Source organism: Otolemur garnettii, unplaced genomic scaffold (genome assembly GCF_000181295.1).
Source record: "Otolemur garnettii isolate 467f Iridium unplaced genomic scaffold, OtoGar3 scaffold00181, whole genome shotgun sequence".
Lineage (NCBI taxonomy): Eukaryota > Metazoa > Chordata > Mammalia > Primates > Galagidae > Otolemur > Otolemur garnettii.
Window position 1 is genome coordinate 1,301,365 of NW_003852576.1, and position 19,442 is coordinate 1,320,806.

A 19,442-nucleotide genomic window follows, 5' to 3' on the forward strand; every position below is an offset into this window, starting at 1 on the left:
AAAAAAAAAAAAAAAAAAATTAAGGGCAGAGTGCAAACTACAAAATATAATTTGTTTTATTGGTAAGTGTAATTTTAGTTCATCCATGCAATATTTTGCTGAATTTGAATAATTTTTTGAAGTTCAGTTTTTTTGTGAATTTTAACTTGTTTGTTTTAAAGCTAAAGAATGAATTAAAAATGATTTTGTGCTTACACATCATTATGAAAATTATTTTGTCATACAGAGGAGAGAGGTTGAAAAGGGATCAGCTCCAGGCATCAAATACAGTTGGCCCCCAGATGCTGTTCATTGCTGTCTGCAAAGACGGCTGCCTCCGGCACATCTACCAGCGATGTGTGAGAGTGTCTCTTAGGAAGAAAGACATCTTTCAAATGCTATTAGAAATCATGCTGGTGCTAAGAAGGAGATCACCCACCCACAGAAAAATGACTTCTTGGCACTCCCTCTTCCCCTCCTGCCTTCTTTTCGGATTGTCAGTTTCGTGAGGGTTAAGAGGGCAGGCAGGCTCCCGCCACGGGAGAGGTGAGGAAGCGGGTACCAGGCTCACAGATGCGGGACCTCAGGGTTCAAACCCCAACATCTCTCTTCTCTGGCTTGCTTGCTTGGGCGTGATACTTTACTTCTCGGGGCCTTAGTTTCTTTATCTGAAAAATGAAACAAAACGGCTTTGACCACAGTGTTGTTGCAATGATTAAATGAGGTCATTTTCATAAAGCTCTTAAAACAGTGTCTGGTAAATGTGTTGATTTTTGTATGTGTCTATTAAGGGTCAGGCCTATGTCTAGGCCTAGGAGATAGATTTTTTTTTCATTTGCCTTACAGACCCTACAATAGTAGATTTTTATCCACATTTTGCAGTTGTTAGTTACATGATTTGCCGGAGGTTATACTGCTAATCGGGGGAGATGAGAATTTAACTCAGGCTCCTGACTCAGTAACTTGGACTCTCTGCAAATGATCGAATATTGGCAATTTTATACCTGGAAACTAAAACTAAATTGTTTCACTCCATTTGGTGCTCTGGGCACAAAATACCTTTACTTCTTTTATAGTTCAAGTAATCTGTAAATTAAGGGTTTAGCCTATAATAATTCTAGAGCATGTTGAAAAGTTTAATGACGGCCCTTAAAGTGAGATGCGCCATCTCGAAGGAAGCCGTTGAGAATGGGAACAGCTGTTTGAAAAGCGTTTTTATATTAAAACTGGGAGTTACTTTTTGAGTGAAACACCACCAGAACACAATAAAATCTATCTCTAGAGAAAAGGCAAAACTGCTTACTGAATAATTTGGAATATCTAACTAGCTGTCTATATAGGCTTTGTGCTTAAAAGATCAAGGAAAGTAAGTATGGGCTATAAAATATAGACAAATATGTCTTTGGAAACGGTTTGTGGAGGTGGAAAGCCTGTTGACCGAGCTGGTTCAGTTTCTGGGCTTCAGGGAGCCCCCGGAGGCTCAGCCACTTCTCTCTAGTTCTTGACTTCCTTGTGGGGAAATGAGTGGGTTGAATGAGATGACCTTTCGTGCATCTCAGCATGCTGAGTAGTTTTTCCACTGAAGGAGCTATGCTACTTTACGTTAGGTATAGGGGTTGCTCAGTGATGGGGGAGTAACAAGAATTTGGGGGAATTTCCAGAATACATGGGCACAATGTATGTGTGTGTGCGTGTACATGAGGGTTGTCCGGAAAGTATTCAATCATGTATGTCTCTATTTTTCATATTACATAGCTGAATACTTTTTGTAAAGCCCTCACACACACACACACACACACACACACACACACACACATATGCCTGTAATACTCAAGTCACATTTGAGTTCTCCAATTATAGGAGATTTGAGATACAATACACAAGATAACAGTTATCAGTATGTATTGAGTATTACAATTTTAACACAGTTTTTCCCTTTCTTAAAATGTGTATACTTTTTGGCAACCTCTGCATATATGTGTATATAATAAAACATTTACAGCATACTTAATCAAGAAGAGATTAATAGCCTTAATATTAATATAATATTAAGTTATTAATAGTAAGTTTTAAAAGATTTTAAAAGTTAAAAAATGGTGACCATCTTGCTAGAAAAGTAGGTAACACCAATAATTTACAGAGGAGACTGGGCATGTTCAGGGTGGTATGGCTATAAACAAAAACCAACAATTTACAAAAGAAAAAATATGCACAGTCAGAAACAGATGAGATAATTTTAATCTTCAGTATCATACATGAAATGTGAATGAAAACGGGTCAAACTGGCAAATATTATCCCTATACAGGGATAGTTGATAGTATAATGAAATGATAGTCTCATACTTGGTTTATGAAATATAAATTGGTTCAATTTTTCATCTCTTTGATTCCAGTAATTGTACTCACGTCTATCCTAAACAAATCGTCATATCTTTATACCCATTTATGTTTAAAAATGTTCACTCAATGTTATTACAGTAAGCATTAGAGACAATGAAATAACCAACAGTAGGCAATTGGTTTAGGACCCAATACTATGTTCACATAAGGAAATTAAAATTATGTTTGAGGAATCTTGATATAGTTTAATGTTTATCGTCCAAATGTTAAATTGTAAAAAGCAAGATGCCAAACTGCATACTAAGTACAGTATTAGTTTAAAAAAAATGTGATGCATTGAACAAAGAAACAGGAAACGATACACTAATATTTCACAGGTTTTGGTTCTAGGTGGGAATTGATTTTTGCCTTCTCCTTCATATCAGTTCTATTGAAATGTTCCAAAATGTATTATGTACTACTTTCATAATCAGAAAATAAGGGTATGTAGAAATAGTCTAGAGAAAATGAGGGGAGAGGTTAGCCAGGATGGAGGAATCACCGTCGGTCTGTTTGGTCCAGCAAATCAGAAGGGGATGTGTTGTTCCCCACAAGTCTTGGTGTTGCCTCGACCAGTCAATGGCCTGACTGTGTGTCAGTTGGCAGTGGTGGGGGTGGGTCCCGGGTGGCTCTGGGGGAAACCGGGATCATGACAGTTTTCTTAGTCATAGATCTTGCTTTAGAGCTGGGAGGTATCTTGAACTTGGTGCACATCCAAGATGTCAGGCAGATGTAATATTATCACCAGTAAGACAAAGAACTACTTTAAACCTAAGGAGAAAACATTAAATCCTAAAATAGAAACTTCATTGACCTGTCACCTTTTCAAACAAAAAGACCCCCCTCCCCAGGGCAGAGGGTCCCCCTCACTCTCCAGGTTACTTTGATTTATGGTCTGGTTTCCTGTAGGTAATCCATTTTCACTCTTGAGTTTCTTTTCTTTTAAGTTATTTTCATTATGACTTTTTGCTCTTTTGCAAAGAGCTAATTCTGCAGAATTAGGGCAGGAGGGCCAAGGGAAGTTGGTGAACATAATGCTATCAGCTAGGAAGTTAAGAAGCCCAGTAATCGCAAAGTAATGTTAACAGCATGCTTTGGCTGGAATATTTTCTTTTTTTTTTTTTTTTTGCAATTTTTGGCCAGGGCTGGGTTTGAACCCACCACCTCCAGCATATGGGGCTGGTGCCCTACTCCTTTGAGCCACAGATGCCACCCTGGAACATTTTCTTTGGCACAAGAATGGATAGAGATGTCTCCATTGCATCGGACAGTCTGTGCTGGAAGCATAAGGACTTTCTCCTATGACGTGTCTGGAGATCCTTTCCCGGGACTTTTCCTCCTGCAGTTCCCTCCGTCAGGACACAGACTCTAAGCCTTTGTACTGTCATCCTTTGGTCACTTGCTTATGTCATGCTTCAAATACTTGAAAAAGTCACTATAGCATCACAGATACTTTTTTTTTTTGGATGATACTTTTCTGCATTTTCTCTGTAACTAGAGAGGGAGAATAAAACTGCAAATTAGACAAAATGAAGTAGGAAACAAAAGACTTCACCCTCGAAAACTTTTAGCACATAAAGTTTTAGAATAAACTAATACAATGTGGTGTCCTCATCACTTCAACAGCTCTCGTCACTTTCCCAGGCTTATTTCCTCCGTCACCTCTACTTCTTGTTCTCGTTGTTTTCTGGAATAATATAAAATAAATCCCAGATATAGGATGATCACCTAACAAGATTAGCAATTGTTCCTTGATGTCATCTAATACCTAGGCCATATTCAAATTTCTCTGAATATTTTACAAAAATCTAAAAAGGACTTTTTAATTGTGATGGATGTGTTAGTTAGTTCAATGTAAACATTTCACATTGTATATTGAAGCAGTACCCTGAACCCTATAAATGCATTGATGTACAAAGTTATGATTTAATAAAAATATTTTAAAAAATAGAAAGGACTTTTAGAACTCTCTTATGAGTAAGAAGAAGGAAGAGATGGGCTTGGGGCTAAAGATATTGTGGTCAGCGAAGAGAGGAGCCAAACTGCTCAGCTCTGCTTATCTCCTTTCCAGGAAGGAGAGGATGAAGCGGAACTTGGAGAAAGTGCTTCTAGGAATTAGGAACAAATTCAGCTGTCCAGACCTAGAACGTTTTTATCGAAGAACTGATGGGGGTTCACGGAAATTCTCTTTAGCTTCAGGGGACCAGCTCAGCCTTCTCTTTTCCTTCTAAGCCAAAGCTAAAAAGATACACAAAGCACTTCTTCAACATTGCACAAACAGCACATACTTACCATAAACATATTGTTAAATACACATCAACAAAGAGAAGAAAATTAGACTCACCTATAATCCCATGACCCAGAAACAATGTACCTTAGTGTTAGTGTGTGGCCTGACTTTCTTCATAGCTCAGGGGTCATCCTGTATGTGCGGTTTTGAAACCTGCTTTCTCCCCACTTAGCTCAGGAGATCTCTTCCTGTGTCAGTTAAGAGACTTGTACGTTATTATTTTATTTATTTAATTTTATTTTGAACCAGAGCCTCACTTTATCACCTTGGGCAGAGTGCCATGGCATCATAGCTCACAACAACCTCAAACTCCTGAGCTCAAGCCATCCTCCTGCCTTAGCCTCTTCAGTAGCTGGAACTATAGGTGTGCACCACCATACCTGGCTCATTTTTCTGTTGTTTAGTAGAAATGGGGTCTTGCTTTTGCTCAGGCTGGTCTTGAACTCTTGAGCTCAAGTAATCTACCTGCCTTCGCCTGGGATTACAGGTGTGAGCCACCATGCCCAGCATACACTGTTATTTTATTTATTTATTGGGACGCAAAGCCTCACTATGTTGCCCTCAGTAGAGTACCATAGTATCACAGCTCACAGCAACCTCAAACTCTTGGGCTTAAGCAATTGTCTTGCCTTAGCCTCCCAAGTAGCTGGGACTATAGGAGCCTGCCACAATGCCTGGCTATTTTTTGGTTGCAAGTTGTCATTGTTGTTTAGCAGGCCCAGGCCAGGTTCAAACCTGCCAGCCCACGTTTATGTGGTCGGTGCTCTAGCTGCTGAGCTACAAGCACTGAGACCCTACACTGTTATTTTAAAGACTCAATTATAGGAACAAACTGATTTGTCCAAGATCCGTCTATTCTTAGATAATTTCTCTGTTGTTGCAAACAACAGAAAAGAACGATCTTGTTGCTAAATAATTCATGTCCAACTTTATGGGAGAGATTGCTGGGCATTGTGGTGGGCGCCTGTAGTCCCAGCTACTCGGGAGGCTGAGGCAAGAGAATCACCTAAGCCCAAGTGCTGGAGGTTGCTGTGAGCGGTGATGCCACAGCACTCTACCAAGGGCGACAGAGTGAGACTCTCTTAAAAAAAAAAAAAAAAACAAGTTTGCGAGAGAGTAAGACCATTCTTGCTGTCCCCAATTCTTCCCACTAATCCAGGAAGGGATAACCTTGTCCTATGGCCGCAGACCCCTTGGCTCTCCTGAGAGCTCTCCAGCCAGCTGTCAGCAGGCACCCAGTGGGAAACACCCCTCTTCATACACATACACAGACCTGTCGCTCTCCCCTAGCGATTCCTGTGTCTGCCTGTCTCTTTCCCAGCCACCCAGGCCTGCAGCCTTGGAATTCTCTCAGTTCAGGCCTGGGTGTCAGTTCCACCGTCTAGAGATTGCTGGAGTCCCTCTTCTTCCTTGTCTCACAGCAGACACAGCCATCCTTGTCTCCGGTATGACAGCAGGAGCCTCCCAACGTGCCACTCTGCTCCTCCCCCCCTCCCCTCCGGCAATCCAGCCTCTCTTGCCACAAGAATGAGCCGGCTGCATCTCCCACTCTGGACTCTGCCTTTCAGAAGCCCCAGGGTTTTTTCCTTCGTGGGTCATGTTTCTGTTTCTCTCTCATCTCTGCTCATCTCCAGCTCGGTTCTTAGTGCTAGTATCACAGCTAGTATCACGGCCTTCACAAAGCCTTGATTCCTGCCTGTTGCAAGCAGCACTTTCCCTCTTTGTGGCTCTTTTATTCGTTCCTCCCTTAGATACTTGCTGAAATTTATGTCTTTTGTTGCCAGCAGACTTCAAGTTTCTTGAGGGCAAGGACTGTGTCTTTTTTAACTTCACTGTGTGGCGTGACGCCTGATGCTGAGTAGTGCTCAAAAAAGCCTAGTCAACGGGTGATATTTAAGTAGAAGAGAATAGATTGGTAGCAGGTTTATGTGTCAGAGACCCAGGAATTTTAACGGTCTCTGGGGTGACCTGGAGCTGGCAGTATGCTGTGGATACTGACAAGCCCAGGGCAATCTTGGGGTGCCTCTCATAACTCTTCCCAGCGACCTCCTCTTGCGCCCCACCAAGCATGCCATTCAGCCTCCCTGAACAACTTTCTACTTCCCAAAACCAAACTTGTCCTTTCATGCCCCTGGGCCTTTGCACACACTTTCCTATCCCCACCCGTGAATCCTTTCTTCTCCTTTGCTTGTCAAAATCTTATTCCTCCTACAGATGAGTATCACCTTTTAAATTCAGGGTTTCTTCAGTACTCCTCCTGTCTCCCATCTCCAGCAAATCCATTGCTGCTCTTCTGCATATTTAAACTACTATTCATACCACCGTCATCAGAGCAGCGCTATAGGCCAGTGCCTATTTTGTTCCAGGCACCGTGTTAGGCTTGTGATATATAGTTGCTCACAGTACTCTTTTAACAAACCTTCAAGGTAAATGATAAGAATGGTAAATATTTCTATAGTTCTCATTTTGTGCCCAGTGCCATTTGACGTTCTGTGCATGCACTACCCATTTATTCAGTACAGCAAGCATGTAAGGGAGGAACCGTTATTATTGCATATTTACAGTTGAGGAAGAGAGGCTTATCACCGTTAAGTAACTTTCATGAGATCCCACAGCCAGCAGTTGGTGGGGCTGAAAGGCAGAGTCAATGCTGTAATCACCATGCAACACTGTCTATGTGGTTAAAGGAGCTGAAGCTCAGAGAGGTTAAGTAATTGGCTCAAAGTCACACAGTTAGTGGCAGACACTGGAGTTAAACCCGAGCCTGCCTGACCCTCCTTCTTACTCTGCACTGGCTTTCTGTTTATAGCAGAAGCTGGCATACTTTTTGTGTAAAAGACAGGATTGACAATATTTTAGGCTTGTTGAGCCATAAAGTTTGTGCTGCAACATTGCACTGTTGCCAGAAAGCAGCCAGAGGTAATATGTACAAGAAGGAGCATGATCATACTCTAACACAATGCTACTTACAGACACTGAAATTTTGAACTTTTTATAATTTTTGCATCATAAAATTTTTTCTTTTGATTTTTCCCAGCCATTAATATATGTAAAAACCATTTTTAATTTGTGGGTCATACAGAAACAAGTGTTGGGGTGGATTTGGCCCACGGATCGGCCTTAGTTTGACAAGCTTGCTTTATAGCACTGTGACATCATAGAATTAGATATGCATGATTGATGGGCCCCTTCCCGCACTGTCTCTCCTTAAATAATTCAGCTCCAGCTCCAAACATGCATATTCAACCAAGAAAACATGACTCTTTCAGTAAATGAGATTCACATTCCTTAGAAAGAAATTCGGAGACCCAGTAGCTATCCTTGAGTTGCCCCTTGGGGGTTATACCCTCAACTCCAAGCAGTTTTTCAGAGCATTCCATTTCTTCCATCACTTTAGTTTTGAGATGAGGTACTAGCGTCTCTTAAGGGTGCTCTAGACGTTACCTGGGTACCTTTGTATTTGACTCTGAACTTGGACCATGAAGCCACAGTCCCTGGATTGTGCTCCTGAGAGAGGAAGAGACTAGGCAGGGCAGGGTGGCTGGAACCAGAGGGGAGAAGGCTAGAGGCCACAGGGGCAGGGCGGAGGGGAGAAGGCTAGAGGTCACAGGGGCAGGGCGGAGGGGAGAAGGCTAGAGGTCACAGGGGCAGGGCGGAGGGGAGAAGGCTAGAGGTCACAGGGGCAGGGCTCAGAGAGGCTTCTAGATAATGGGACGACTCGGGGCTTCAGGGCCCTGTTTGTTTTAATTCAACTACGCAGGGGCTAAATGGGCTTCAGGCTTACGAATGTGAGCACTGTGGAACCTTGACTCCAGGAACAAACGTACATTAAACACTGTAAGCCAGCATCTTACCAACAAACTTCCAGGACACAATCTGTTTTGAACAGAGATGATCTGTATATAAAAGTACACAGACTTAAAAGTGATTTCTTTTTGTGATTTTTGAGGGGGAATTTAAGGATTATTTGTAGCAATTAGCAACATGCTAGGGCAATGTTTCTTAGCCTTTTCATCTTGCTGAACACTTGAACCTATAGTTAAACTGTTTTTGGTTTTTTTTTTTGAGACAGAGCCTCAAGCTGTCACCCTGGGTAGAGTGCCATGGAATCACAGCTCACAGTAACCTTCAACTCCTGGGCTTAAGCGATTCTCTTGCCTCAGCCTCCTGAATAGCTGGGACTCCAGGGGCCCGCCACAACGCCAGGCTGTTTTTTGGCTGTAGTTGTCATTGTTGTTTGGCAGGCCCGGGCTGGATTCGAACCCGCCAGCTCGGGTGTATGTGGCTGGTGCCTTAGCTGCTTGAGCTACAGGTGCCACACCTGTAGTTAAACTTCTATAGCATACTTAAATTATGAAGATCAAAAAAAAAGAATAAAAAAAGGGATCTACTTACTGTGCTTTGAACTTCTTTTGCAAATAATTTAATTGATGATCTTTATAAATTTTCAAGATCCTCTCATGGCACACTAGTTGAACATAACTGCCTTTGGCTGGGCGCAGTAGCTCATGCTTGTAACCCAGCACTCTGGGAGGCTGAGGCAGGCAGATCTCCTAAGCTCACAAGTTCGAGACTGGCCTGAGCTAGAGTGAGACCCTGTCTCTAAAAATAGAGGGCATTGTGGTCAGCACCTATAGTCCCGGCTACTCCAGAGGCCCAGGCAAGAGAATTGCTTGAGCCAAGGTGTCTGAGGTTGCTGTGAGCTATGATGCCACAGTACTCTACCAGGGGCGACAAAGTGAGACTCTGTCTCAAAAGTCAGAAAAAGAAAATCAGTGCACTCGGGGAATTATTAAAGTAGGACTGGGAATTAATGAGATGAACTCTACAAGATGAAACTTGACAAAATACCAGTTGAGAAGACGAAAGCTTATCTTTTAAGATACTTTTTATTGAAGTTTAATTTACCTACAGAAAAAGGGAACATACTGCACAATACTTGATGAATTTTCAAGTACTGAACTTACCTGTGGATCCACATCCAGATCAAGAAACAACAGACTTCTTTTAAAATATCAAGAACCGATTTATTTGCTGTGGGAAGAGAATAGGAGCTGGAACTTGGTCGAAGGAGTGGCTGAGAAAAAGGTCTTGAAGCTGGGTTTGCATAGAAAGCAGTTTTATTTGAGATCCCTTTGCAACGCTGATGAAAATTATGGTGTTTGGGTGTCACTCAGGGCTGCCGCTGCTTTGGAGTCAAACTCTATTTGGGTTTACCTTTCTTCTGCCAGTCCTCCCTGTGTGGTTCTGGGCAAGATTCTCAAGCTCCTGAGTGCTCTGTAGTTGTGACACAGTAATCTCTTGTTCACTAGTGTGTCCTTAGGACCCATTACAGTGCCTCACACACAGGAGACCCTAAACAAAAAAAGTGAAAAATGAATAAAACAGCTAATAAGTACTATGTGCAAAGTAGTTAGGACAGTACCCAAAAGAGGCACAATAATGTAAAAAAGTCACAAAGTGACCCACTGACCCAGTGATGCCACATTTGTCAACACATCTCTCACGAAAATCATCCCACACAAAGTCACTTATCCGTCTGCATATATGTAACTGTATATATGATATATCCATATACATACACAGACATGCGCATACACATACACATACATATGAGTGGACTTCAAAAAGTTCATGGAAAATGGAATTAAAAGATGACATTAAAAAATATAAATTTTACTTTTCAACATAAACTCCACCAAGTTCAAGACACTTTTGTAAGTGCTGACCGTGGCCATGGAGTCCATCCCCAAAGAACTAAGCATCCTGGGAATTTGACCATGTCAGCCGAGTCCTTTCTACATTATTGATGGAAGAAGAATGGGTGCCCTTTATGGATTGTTTTTTTTTAAGATTAGGAAACAGGGCGGCACCTATGGCTCAGTGAGTAGGGCGCTGGCCCCATATGCCGAGGGTGGCGGGTTCAAACCCGGTCCTGGCCAAACTGCAACAAAAAATAGCCGGGCATTGTGGCAAGCACCTGTAGTCCTGGCTATTCAGGAGGCTGAGGCAAGAGAATCGCCTAAGCCCAAGAGTTGGAGGTTGCTGTGAGCTGTGACACCACAGCACTCTACCGAGGGCCATAAAGTGAGACTCTGTCTCTACAAAAAAAAAGATTAGGAAATAAAAAGAAGTCAGAAGGAGCCAAATCAGGGCTGAAAGGTGGATGCTTCATGGCTTCCCATAGAAACTCATGCAAACTCGTCCTTGTTTGAGGAGAGGAATGAGCGGGAACATGATTAAGATGGAGAAGGCCTCTCTGATGAGGCTTTCTCTGGAGTTTATCTGCTAAAGCTTTGACTGACTTTCTCAAAACACTCATAATCAGCAGATGTTCTCATTCTCTGGCCCTCCAGAAAGTCAACAAACAAAATGCCTTGAGCATCCCCCCAAATGATTGCCATGGCCTTTGCTCTTGACCAGTCGGCCACCTCTTGGTAGCCATTGCTTTGATTGTGCTTTGTCTTCAGGATTGTCCTGATAAAGCCATGTTCCATCTCCTGTTACAATTCTTCAAAGAAATATGTCAGGATGTTGATCCCCCTTGTTTGAAATGTTCATTGAAAGCTCTGCTCTCCTCTGATCTCAGTGGTGCCCATCAAGTGAAAAGTTGCTCAATTCAGTGAGAACTGTGGAAGCAGAACTACCTGAGCTGTGGGTTAGTATTTCTGCTGGTATCCTTCCCTTTATTTAGAGTAAAAGATTAAGTTTTTCCTCATCAATTGACATGGATGGTCTGCCACTGTGGACTTCATCTTCAAAATCGTTTCAACCTTTCCTTTTTTTGAGACAGTCTCAGTCTGTCACAGGCTGGAGCGCAGTGTTGTCACCATGGCTCACAGCAGCCATGGCTCACAGATGACTCCTGGGCTCGTCATCTTCCTGCCTCAGCCTGCAGAGCACTTGGGACTCCAGGCCTGTGCCATTATGCCTGGCTAATTTTTCTGTTTTTTTATAGAGATGAGATAAGGTCTTACTCTTGCTTAAGCTGGTCTCAAACTCCTCACCTCAAGTGATTCTTCTGCCTTGGACTCTTAAAGAGCTAGGATTAAAGCTGTGAGCCACCAAGCCTGCCTTATCTCCTCCTAAAATGGGTTATACGTTCATACACCGATGATTTCTTTGGGGGCATTGTTCCCATAAGCCTTTTGTAAAGCATCAATGATGTCACCGTTTTTCCATCCAAGCTTCATCATAAATTTGATGTTTGTTTTTACTTCAGTTTTTGCAGAATCCATGTTGCTCCAATGGGAGCTCTTTTCAAACTGATGTCTTATTTCTTTTAGAGTCTCAAACTAGATCCTATTCAGACATGTTATATAACAAGTTAGTACATGTTTATTTTAGTGGAAAAGATTTTTGAAATCCATGCATAGTTTTTCATAATATGTATTTTCCATGAACTTTCAGAAGCTCCTTCATACATACCCTGAGTTATGGTGAAATACTGGAACTGATTCAAAGACAGTGCCAGCAACAAGGAACAGCTATGCAGTTACGAATTGTTGAAACAAAAAAAAGCTATTTAGCCAAAACCCAACAAGAAAAAGAAATTTTAAAATCTGCGAAAATGTTTAGAAGATACACACAAGTATGTATCTATTAGAGAATAAAATCTGAGCAAGAATTTGGACTGATAGTTTAGAGATGGCTGTGCTTTTTCTCTATTAAGTTGCCTAAGAGATATTTTAAATTTCTTCTCTTTCCCTCCATGAGAAAAAGAAACAAAAACAAGGCTCCCAGCCCCCCATGGGTTCACCCCTCCTGAGCAAGTGTTGCCCTTGCTGTGACGTCCCTGAGAAGCTGTGAGGGGGCTGCTGACGGAAGGCGCTGGCTGGCTGTGGGTCGCTGAGGAGATGGTGACTGCTGGTCTTCTCAGTGTGTTAGATTCAGGACAGATTCAATTTCCTTAATGAACAAATTGGCTGCTGCCAGCGCAAGCACTTTGTTCAAAGGTCTTTGAAGAGGATGACATTTAGATGTATTCTGTTATTGACAGGCCGTTCCTGGCTGACAGTTGCCATGGGTTCCTGTTTTTGAAAAAAGATAACTGCGGATTCTCTGAGCATTTTGAAGTCGGTTGCCTCCCCCAAAGGCCAGCTAACCCCAAACCTGCAATAATAATAATGAGTCCCTAGTGGTCATGATTTCTCCTCAGTTTTATATTAGGCTCCTATTGTTTTAAAGGGACTTCCTCACAAAACCGACAAGACAGCATTTCCAAGCGTGCGTGGTATTGTGAAAGTCCAAGCCCAAATCACAGCCGTGTTGCTGTGATTCCTACCTGATCCTCATGAGGAAGGAGGGAGGGCAGATCTCATCCAATGAGGCCTACACCCCAGAAGGCCAGCTAGTGCTTCAGAAAGACAGGATTTCTACCAGGAACGCACGTGGAGGGCATCATGGGGACGCGCCTGGGCCCTGACCTAGCAGGCCAGGAGGACTTTCAAGAAGGGGTGGAAGTTGGGGCTTGAGCCAAGGGCAGGTTTTTCCAGGCAAACGGAGTATCTGGAGTGTGTGTGGGAAGGTTTCACTGAGGAATGGGCGTCTGTCAGCATGGCCCCCGGATCTGGTGCTGAAGTGAAATGATGTTTTCCTCCTGGACAGCCCTCAGTTACCCAGAGGAGAAAGTGGATTAGGAGGCCTCGTTCTCCAAGCCTTCCCTTGTGTTCACCTTCATCCCGTTGCCAGAGCAGGCAGAGGGCCCAACACCTGGGCTTTTACACGAGCCCCCTTCCCTCCTCGGTCTTTCTCTGTGTGAACCATGGGAGAAGGTGTTGCTGTCATTTCTGACGCCTGTTGAAGGTGCCCTTGCTATGAAAATGGGAGAAAGAAGAAAAAGGGCAAGAGCAGCCGAATTACGGAGACCTTCTGGGTTCTGGGGCTGATGTTTCATTAATTCCTGTCCGATTCAAGCCCAGCCCGGGCGGTCAGAGAGCGTCATCACCCATGGCGCCATGAAAGAGACTCACAGCCTCTCTTCTGTATGAAGGACAGATACTGGGCACCCTTGCCTGTGAAATGCCACTGAAAACTCACTTTTATTTTTCACCTAGAAGCCCTGTGAGGGAGGATTTCTCCCATGGGAAGAAATTCCACTGAAATCAAGCCTGTCCACCTTACACACAGACGTGACTCACAGCCTCTCACTCCAGGCACATGTGGCCTGCTCTGAAGATAATCTGTCATGTCTATCTAGGGTATTGCTCTGACCTGGACTGGGCTCCTCTCCATCCCCTCTCCTTCTCCCCAGCTCCATATTTAGCACCTGCTGAAGGCTGCATGTGTCCTCACGGTTTAGCATCCCTCTTTACTGCTGGGGAATAAGGCACTGGTTTATGTTGTATTCACTGTGGCAGATGATAAAGATTTCCCCTTCAGCTTCAGTTTTAATAGAACCACGAAGAAAGCTAATCTTATCTAACTACAGTAGAATCCCCCTATAGTTGATCGCCTCCCTGCATTGACCACCTCCTTAAGTTGACCTAATTTTCATTGACCAGACATGCACCCATGTACGTATCAGTACAGTAGGCCTAACTCCCTGTATTGACAGGTTCCTGATGGTCTCTTGGTGGTCAACTCACAGAGGTTCTACTGGACTGAGGAGTTTAGGAGGCAGACTCTGAGAGCTGACTGGAGGGGCTCCTCGGGGCCAGCTCTGGCCACACTGAAGGTCCCTTGATTGAACAGAGCCTTTGTCTCCAGTCTCACTCTTTGGGGCTCTCTGGGTGGCAAAGCTCAAACAGGCGTTTCTTTGTTCACATAATACCTTTATTTCTTTGGTTATTTTTTTAATTTCAATTTAAAAAGAAAAGGTTTTTTTTTTTTTTTTTTTTTTTGAGACGAGCTCTCATTTTGTCACCCTGACTAGAGCACCATGGAATCATTTAGCTCACAGCAACCTCAGACTCCTAGGATCAAGCGATCAGGCTGCCTCAGCCTCCTGAGTAGCTGGAACTACAGGGCCCCATCACCACGCCCAGCTAATTTTTTTATTTTTTGTAAAGACGGGGTCTGGGCCTCACTCAGGGTGGTCTTGAACTTTCGGCCTCAAGCAATCCTCCTACCTTCGCCTCTCAGAGTGCTAGGATCACAGTGGGAGCCACTGCATCCAGTCAATGTTTTTATTTTTATGGTACAAAAAGAAATCTCTCTCTTTTTTGTTTTTGTAGATTGAGATCAGAGCACCCTTTGCTGGAGAAACTTCTTTAGTGCCACTTCAAATTCCCCACTTACAATGAGTAATTGTTTATCGTCATGTTTAGTAATTATTTAACAATGTTACACATATCAGTAGGGTCTATTTATTGTGTGGTTACTGTGTACATACGGTTTGTTTCCAGTAGGTCCTCTGCTAAGGATTTTATACACCTACACATGCAAGAACCCTGTAATTCTGTGATGTGGATATTATTACATTAATTTTATAGAGGAGGGAACTGAGGGTAGGGAGTTTAAGAGAATCTTCTAAAGTCATCACACAAGGTAGTTGATTGCACAGCTCAGATATAGTTCTGGGTCTACCCGACCTTAAAGCCTGTGTTCTTAACAATTATGCCTCTTCGACTTCCTTTTACAGATATTAACTCTGGAAATTTGGCGTTAGCTCAATCAATTTATTAGAAAGGTTTCATTTAAATTAGCAAAAGCCTGACACATGTGCATTTTCCCTAATTCTGGTCCTGCTGCCTTGGGGCAAGATAAAACTGAAGCCTGGACACAGTGGCTCATACCTGTAATCCCAGTGCTTTGGAAATCCAAGGCAGGAAGATCATTTGAGGCCAGGAGCTTGAGACCAATCTGAGCAAGAGTGAGACCCCATCTTTACAAAAAAATAGAAAAATTAGCTTGGCTTGGTGGTGGGCACCTATAGTCCCAGCTACTCGGGAGGCTGAAGCAGGAGGATCATTTGAACCCAGGCGTTTAATGTTATATGAGCTATGATCAGGCCACTGTACTCTAGCCTGGGTGACAGAATAAGACCCTGTCTCAAAAAAACAAAACAAAACCTCCTTTAAAATGTCTTAAGAGGTCTTGGCTCTGGATTAGGTCACAATATATTTAAGTGGTCCTTTGGTCTAAGCAATAACTGAGATCCCACAGATCTCCCAAGGAGTTACTCCACAAAGGTCTGATGACAAAGAGGGTCTAGGACTATCATGCTGAGAGCAACCCAGGGTGAAGTCTTCAGAAAGGCTCCAGCCAAACACTTGGCATCCCGTGTCTATGCTATGGACATTCAATTTGGGGTATTTTTTGTTTATTTTGTTTAGCAGGTCTGGGTCAAGTTCGAACCCACCAGCCCTGGTACATGTGGCTAGCACCCTAACCACTGAGCTATGGGCACCCAGCTGATTTTGGGTATTTTAAATGGATAGTAATGGAAATAGACAACTTGATGTCTCTCTGTAATTCCTGTATGCCAAACTCTCAACATGCTGAATCCTTGCAATAATCATATGAGGAAAGTGCTTTTCTTATCTTCATTTTTGTGAAGAAACAAAGACTCAGAGAGGTTAAGTAATTTGACCAAGGGAATCCAGCTTACTTATGTTGAAAAATACAAACACATGAAAATCATGTGAATTACTTATTTAACTGGCTCATTTGCAAAGGATATTAGGTATAACTAAACTAAGTAGGTTGACAAGAGTAAAAATGGCTTGGAAGGGAATGTCTGGATTTAGGGTTGAACTTTAAAAATTAATTGAGAGTGATTTCAAAAAATTATGTTTCTGTATGATTGTTTGCTTTTTTTAAAATCACTTTACATGTCACGTGTTGGGAATAAGCCCAAATGGGATTAATAATCTTTACTCTGGAGTGGCGCCTATGGCTCAGTGAATAGGGCACCGACCCCATATACCGAGGGTGGCGGGTTCAAACCCGACCCTGGCCAAAATGCAACAAAAAATAGCCGGGCATTGTGGCAGGCACCTGTAGTCCCATCTACTCGGGAGGCTGAGGCCAGAGAATCACCTAAGCCCAGGAGTTGGAGGTTGCTGTGAGCTGTGTGGCACAGTGAGACTCTGTCTTTACAAAATTATAATAATAACCTTTACTCTGAATTTTGTTCTAAAGATAATTCCTTTGAAGCAGGGGTGGCCTCGTGATAACGCACCTTGGCAGATGGTAAAGGGGCTGCGTGGTGACAGAGCCCTCTCACCTGCGCTGAATGAGAATTTATTTGGCCTTTTCTTGAAAATCAGATTCTGTCACATTTATGCAGTCGTGTGTTTTAGTGATAGACATGGAATATAACTTTCAAGCAAGTTATTCTGTTTAACCAGAGGCCTAGTAGAGTTCCTGATATGCTGGTGGTCATACAAAAACATCAAGAGAAATAATTCAATTCTCACAACATCTCTGAGAAATGGTTTCTAAGTTTATCACAATCCTGCAGATGTATAAGCTGAGGTGTGGCATTTAAGCAATGTGCCCAAAGCCACACTGTTATGTAAGTGACGGGGCCTAAGTTCAGACTCAAATGACCCCCGGGCCAGTCCCTGGCAATTATAGCAATTATAGATTTGGAAAAAACTCAAGGAGGAAAAATCATAGCAAATTTTTGGAGTTCCGACGATTTCTTTTCTCCTCCCTCAACACAAATTCACCCATAAACCAAAGACTGATCAATCAGTAAATGAAAGGAAAGGCGTTCGTGTCCGTCACTCCTTAAACTTCTCTTTCTTGCAGTTCCCACGGTGGCTCGAACCCACTGTAAGAGGGGACAGTGCTCTCCGCCCCCTTCCCCACTTGGTGGAGCAGACGCTTGGGAACATCTCATTCACACGGCAGGTGCTACTGAGGTCTTTTTCATGTTGCCATCAGAGAAGTTGTTTGTATTTTTATCACTAGGCTGATTTAAAATCAGCTTCCGCTTCTTGACCAGGAGGCGTTGGGGCGGGGTGGGGGGTGGGGGGTGGGAGGGGCAGAGACAGGGCTTTCTTTGCGGAGGGGAAGAGTGGGGTTGCACAAATGGGTCTGACGGCCAGGCTGGAATCAGCCCACATTTAATCAGCCTGACAACCGGCAAGCTCCCCATTATCAAAAAAGGCAAAAAAGAAAGGCTCACTTTCCTTCCTCTCTTTCTGTTTCAGTTGAAGACTCAGCATTGAGGTTTTCGAAGTCGCTGGTGCACGTCTCTCGGATGGATGGGGAGAAGTAACAGTCCCCAGCTGGGGGCAGAGGTCCGGTGAACTCAAACCCATCGGGCTTTCATTCCCCTTGCTGAGTGGCATTTGCTGCAGCAGCCCACTGAGGGCTCTTTTCCTTGGGATTCTAGAAGTTGTGAGTGGGACGCGGGGCCGGGAAGAAGATGCTGAGCTCCATCAAGTGCGTGTTGGTGGGTGACTCCGCTGTGGGGAAGACCTCTCTGCTGGTGCGCTTCACCTCGGAGACCTTCCCGGAGGCCTACAAGCCCACCGTGTACGAGAACACCGGGGTGGACGTCTTCATGGACGGCATCCAGATCAGCCTGGGCCTCTGGGACACAGCCGGCAACGATGCCTTCAGAAGCATCCGTCCCCTGTCCTACCAGCAGGCAGACGTGGTGCTGATGTGCTACTCTGTGGCCAACCACAACTCGTTCCTGAACTTGAAGAACAAGTGGATTGGTGAAATTAGGAGCAACTTGCCCTGTACCCCCGTGCTGGTGGTGGCCACCCAGACTGACCAGCGGGAGATGGGGCCCCACAGGGCTGCCTGTGTCAATGCCATTGAAGGGAAGAGACTGGCCCAGGATGTGAGAGCCAAGGGCTACTTGGAGTGCTCAGCCCTGAGCAACCGGGGCGTGCAGCAGGTATTTGAGTGTGCCGTCCGGACTGCAGTCAACCAGGCCAGGCGACGGAACAGGAGGAAGCTGTTCTCCATCAATGAATGCAAGATCTTCTAGACCCGAAGAGACTTTCACCCAATTCTTAGGTACTCATCCCAGATGAACGGGGAGAGGGAGTGTGGACAAGCCAGGAGGGGTCAGTGCTCTTTCTGGATGCAACTTGAACAGCATTTCCTTTTGGATACAGTTATTGACAAGCCTTGGCCACTGATGTTTTCACTAGCTACACTCTACAGAGGAACTCCTTCCCTGGTCCAATTAGAAAAGTCCTTGGGAAGCTGTAATGAATATTCCACCTTCATTTAAAAGATAAAATAGGCCATGGGGGTGGTGGTGTGCACCTGTAGTCCTAGCTACTTAGGTGACTGGGGCAGGAAGATCACTTGAGCCCAGGAATTTGATGTTGCTATGAGTTATGATGCTGTCACTGCACTCTAGCCTGGGCGACAAAAGGAGAGCCTATCTCAAAACAAACAAGCAAATAGATTAAAATAAGTTCCATAATTTTGGGCAACAAAGTGACTTCTCCAAAGAATTCCATATTTAAAGACACATTTTATTTAAATAATAACAAAATGTATTGCTCCTGTATATATAATTAGTTTTCACACTTGGAAAATCTTTTCCTACATACTCAAAAACACAAACTGCTGTATGTGTGAAAGAACCTCGCAGATCTCTGCCATGTGTTTGTAGTGTCTTTATTTTTGTCTGAAATAGTAATTTTGTTGAAACCACTTGCCTGCTGGATTTTACTAAGTAATCAGATTTTTAAACTGATCCTCGCAATTCATTTCTTACCTACCTGTTATTCAGGGTTGTATATAAAATATAGTTTCATAAAATAGCCTAATCCTGCCTAATGCCTTTAAGGTTATCACTGTATTTCCCTGTAATTATAAAAAAGTATTTATTTACGATGATCACCTTTCACTTAAAGAACACCAACTATGC

At 43.5% G+C, this 19,442-nt stretch overlaps 1 protein-coding gene across 2 annotated transcripts in view; it reads left to right on the forward strand.

The window, feature by feature from the left end:
* The window catches only part of RHOH (ras homolog family member H), a 42,192-nt gene extending 23,386 nt beyond the window's left edge, over positions 1-18,806 (forward strand). The window contains exons 1-2 of one of the 2 annotated variants that reach the window (XM_023507421.1): positions 17,412-17,449; positions 17,752-18,806. In XM_023507421.1, coding sequence (XP_023363189.1) covers positions 17,970-18,545 — 576 coding nt within the window. In that variant the 5' untranslated portion in view covers positions 17,412-17,449; positions 17,752-17,969 and the 3' untranslated portion in view covers positions 18,546-18,806. Of the gene's footprint in view, positions 1-17,411; positions 17,450-17,751 lie in introns of those variants that run through there. The other variant, XM_003800689.3, reaches the window with a different exon arrangement.
* Positions 18,807-19,442: the final 636 nt, after the last annotated feature.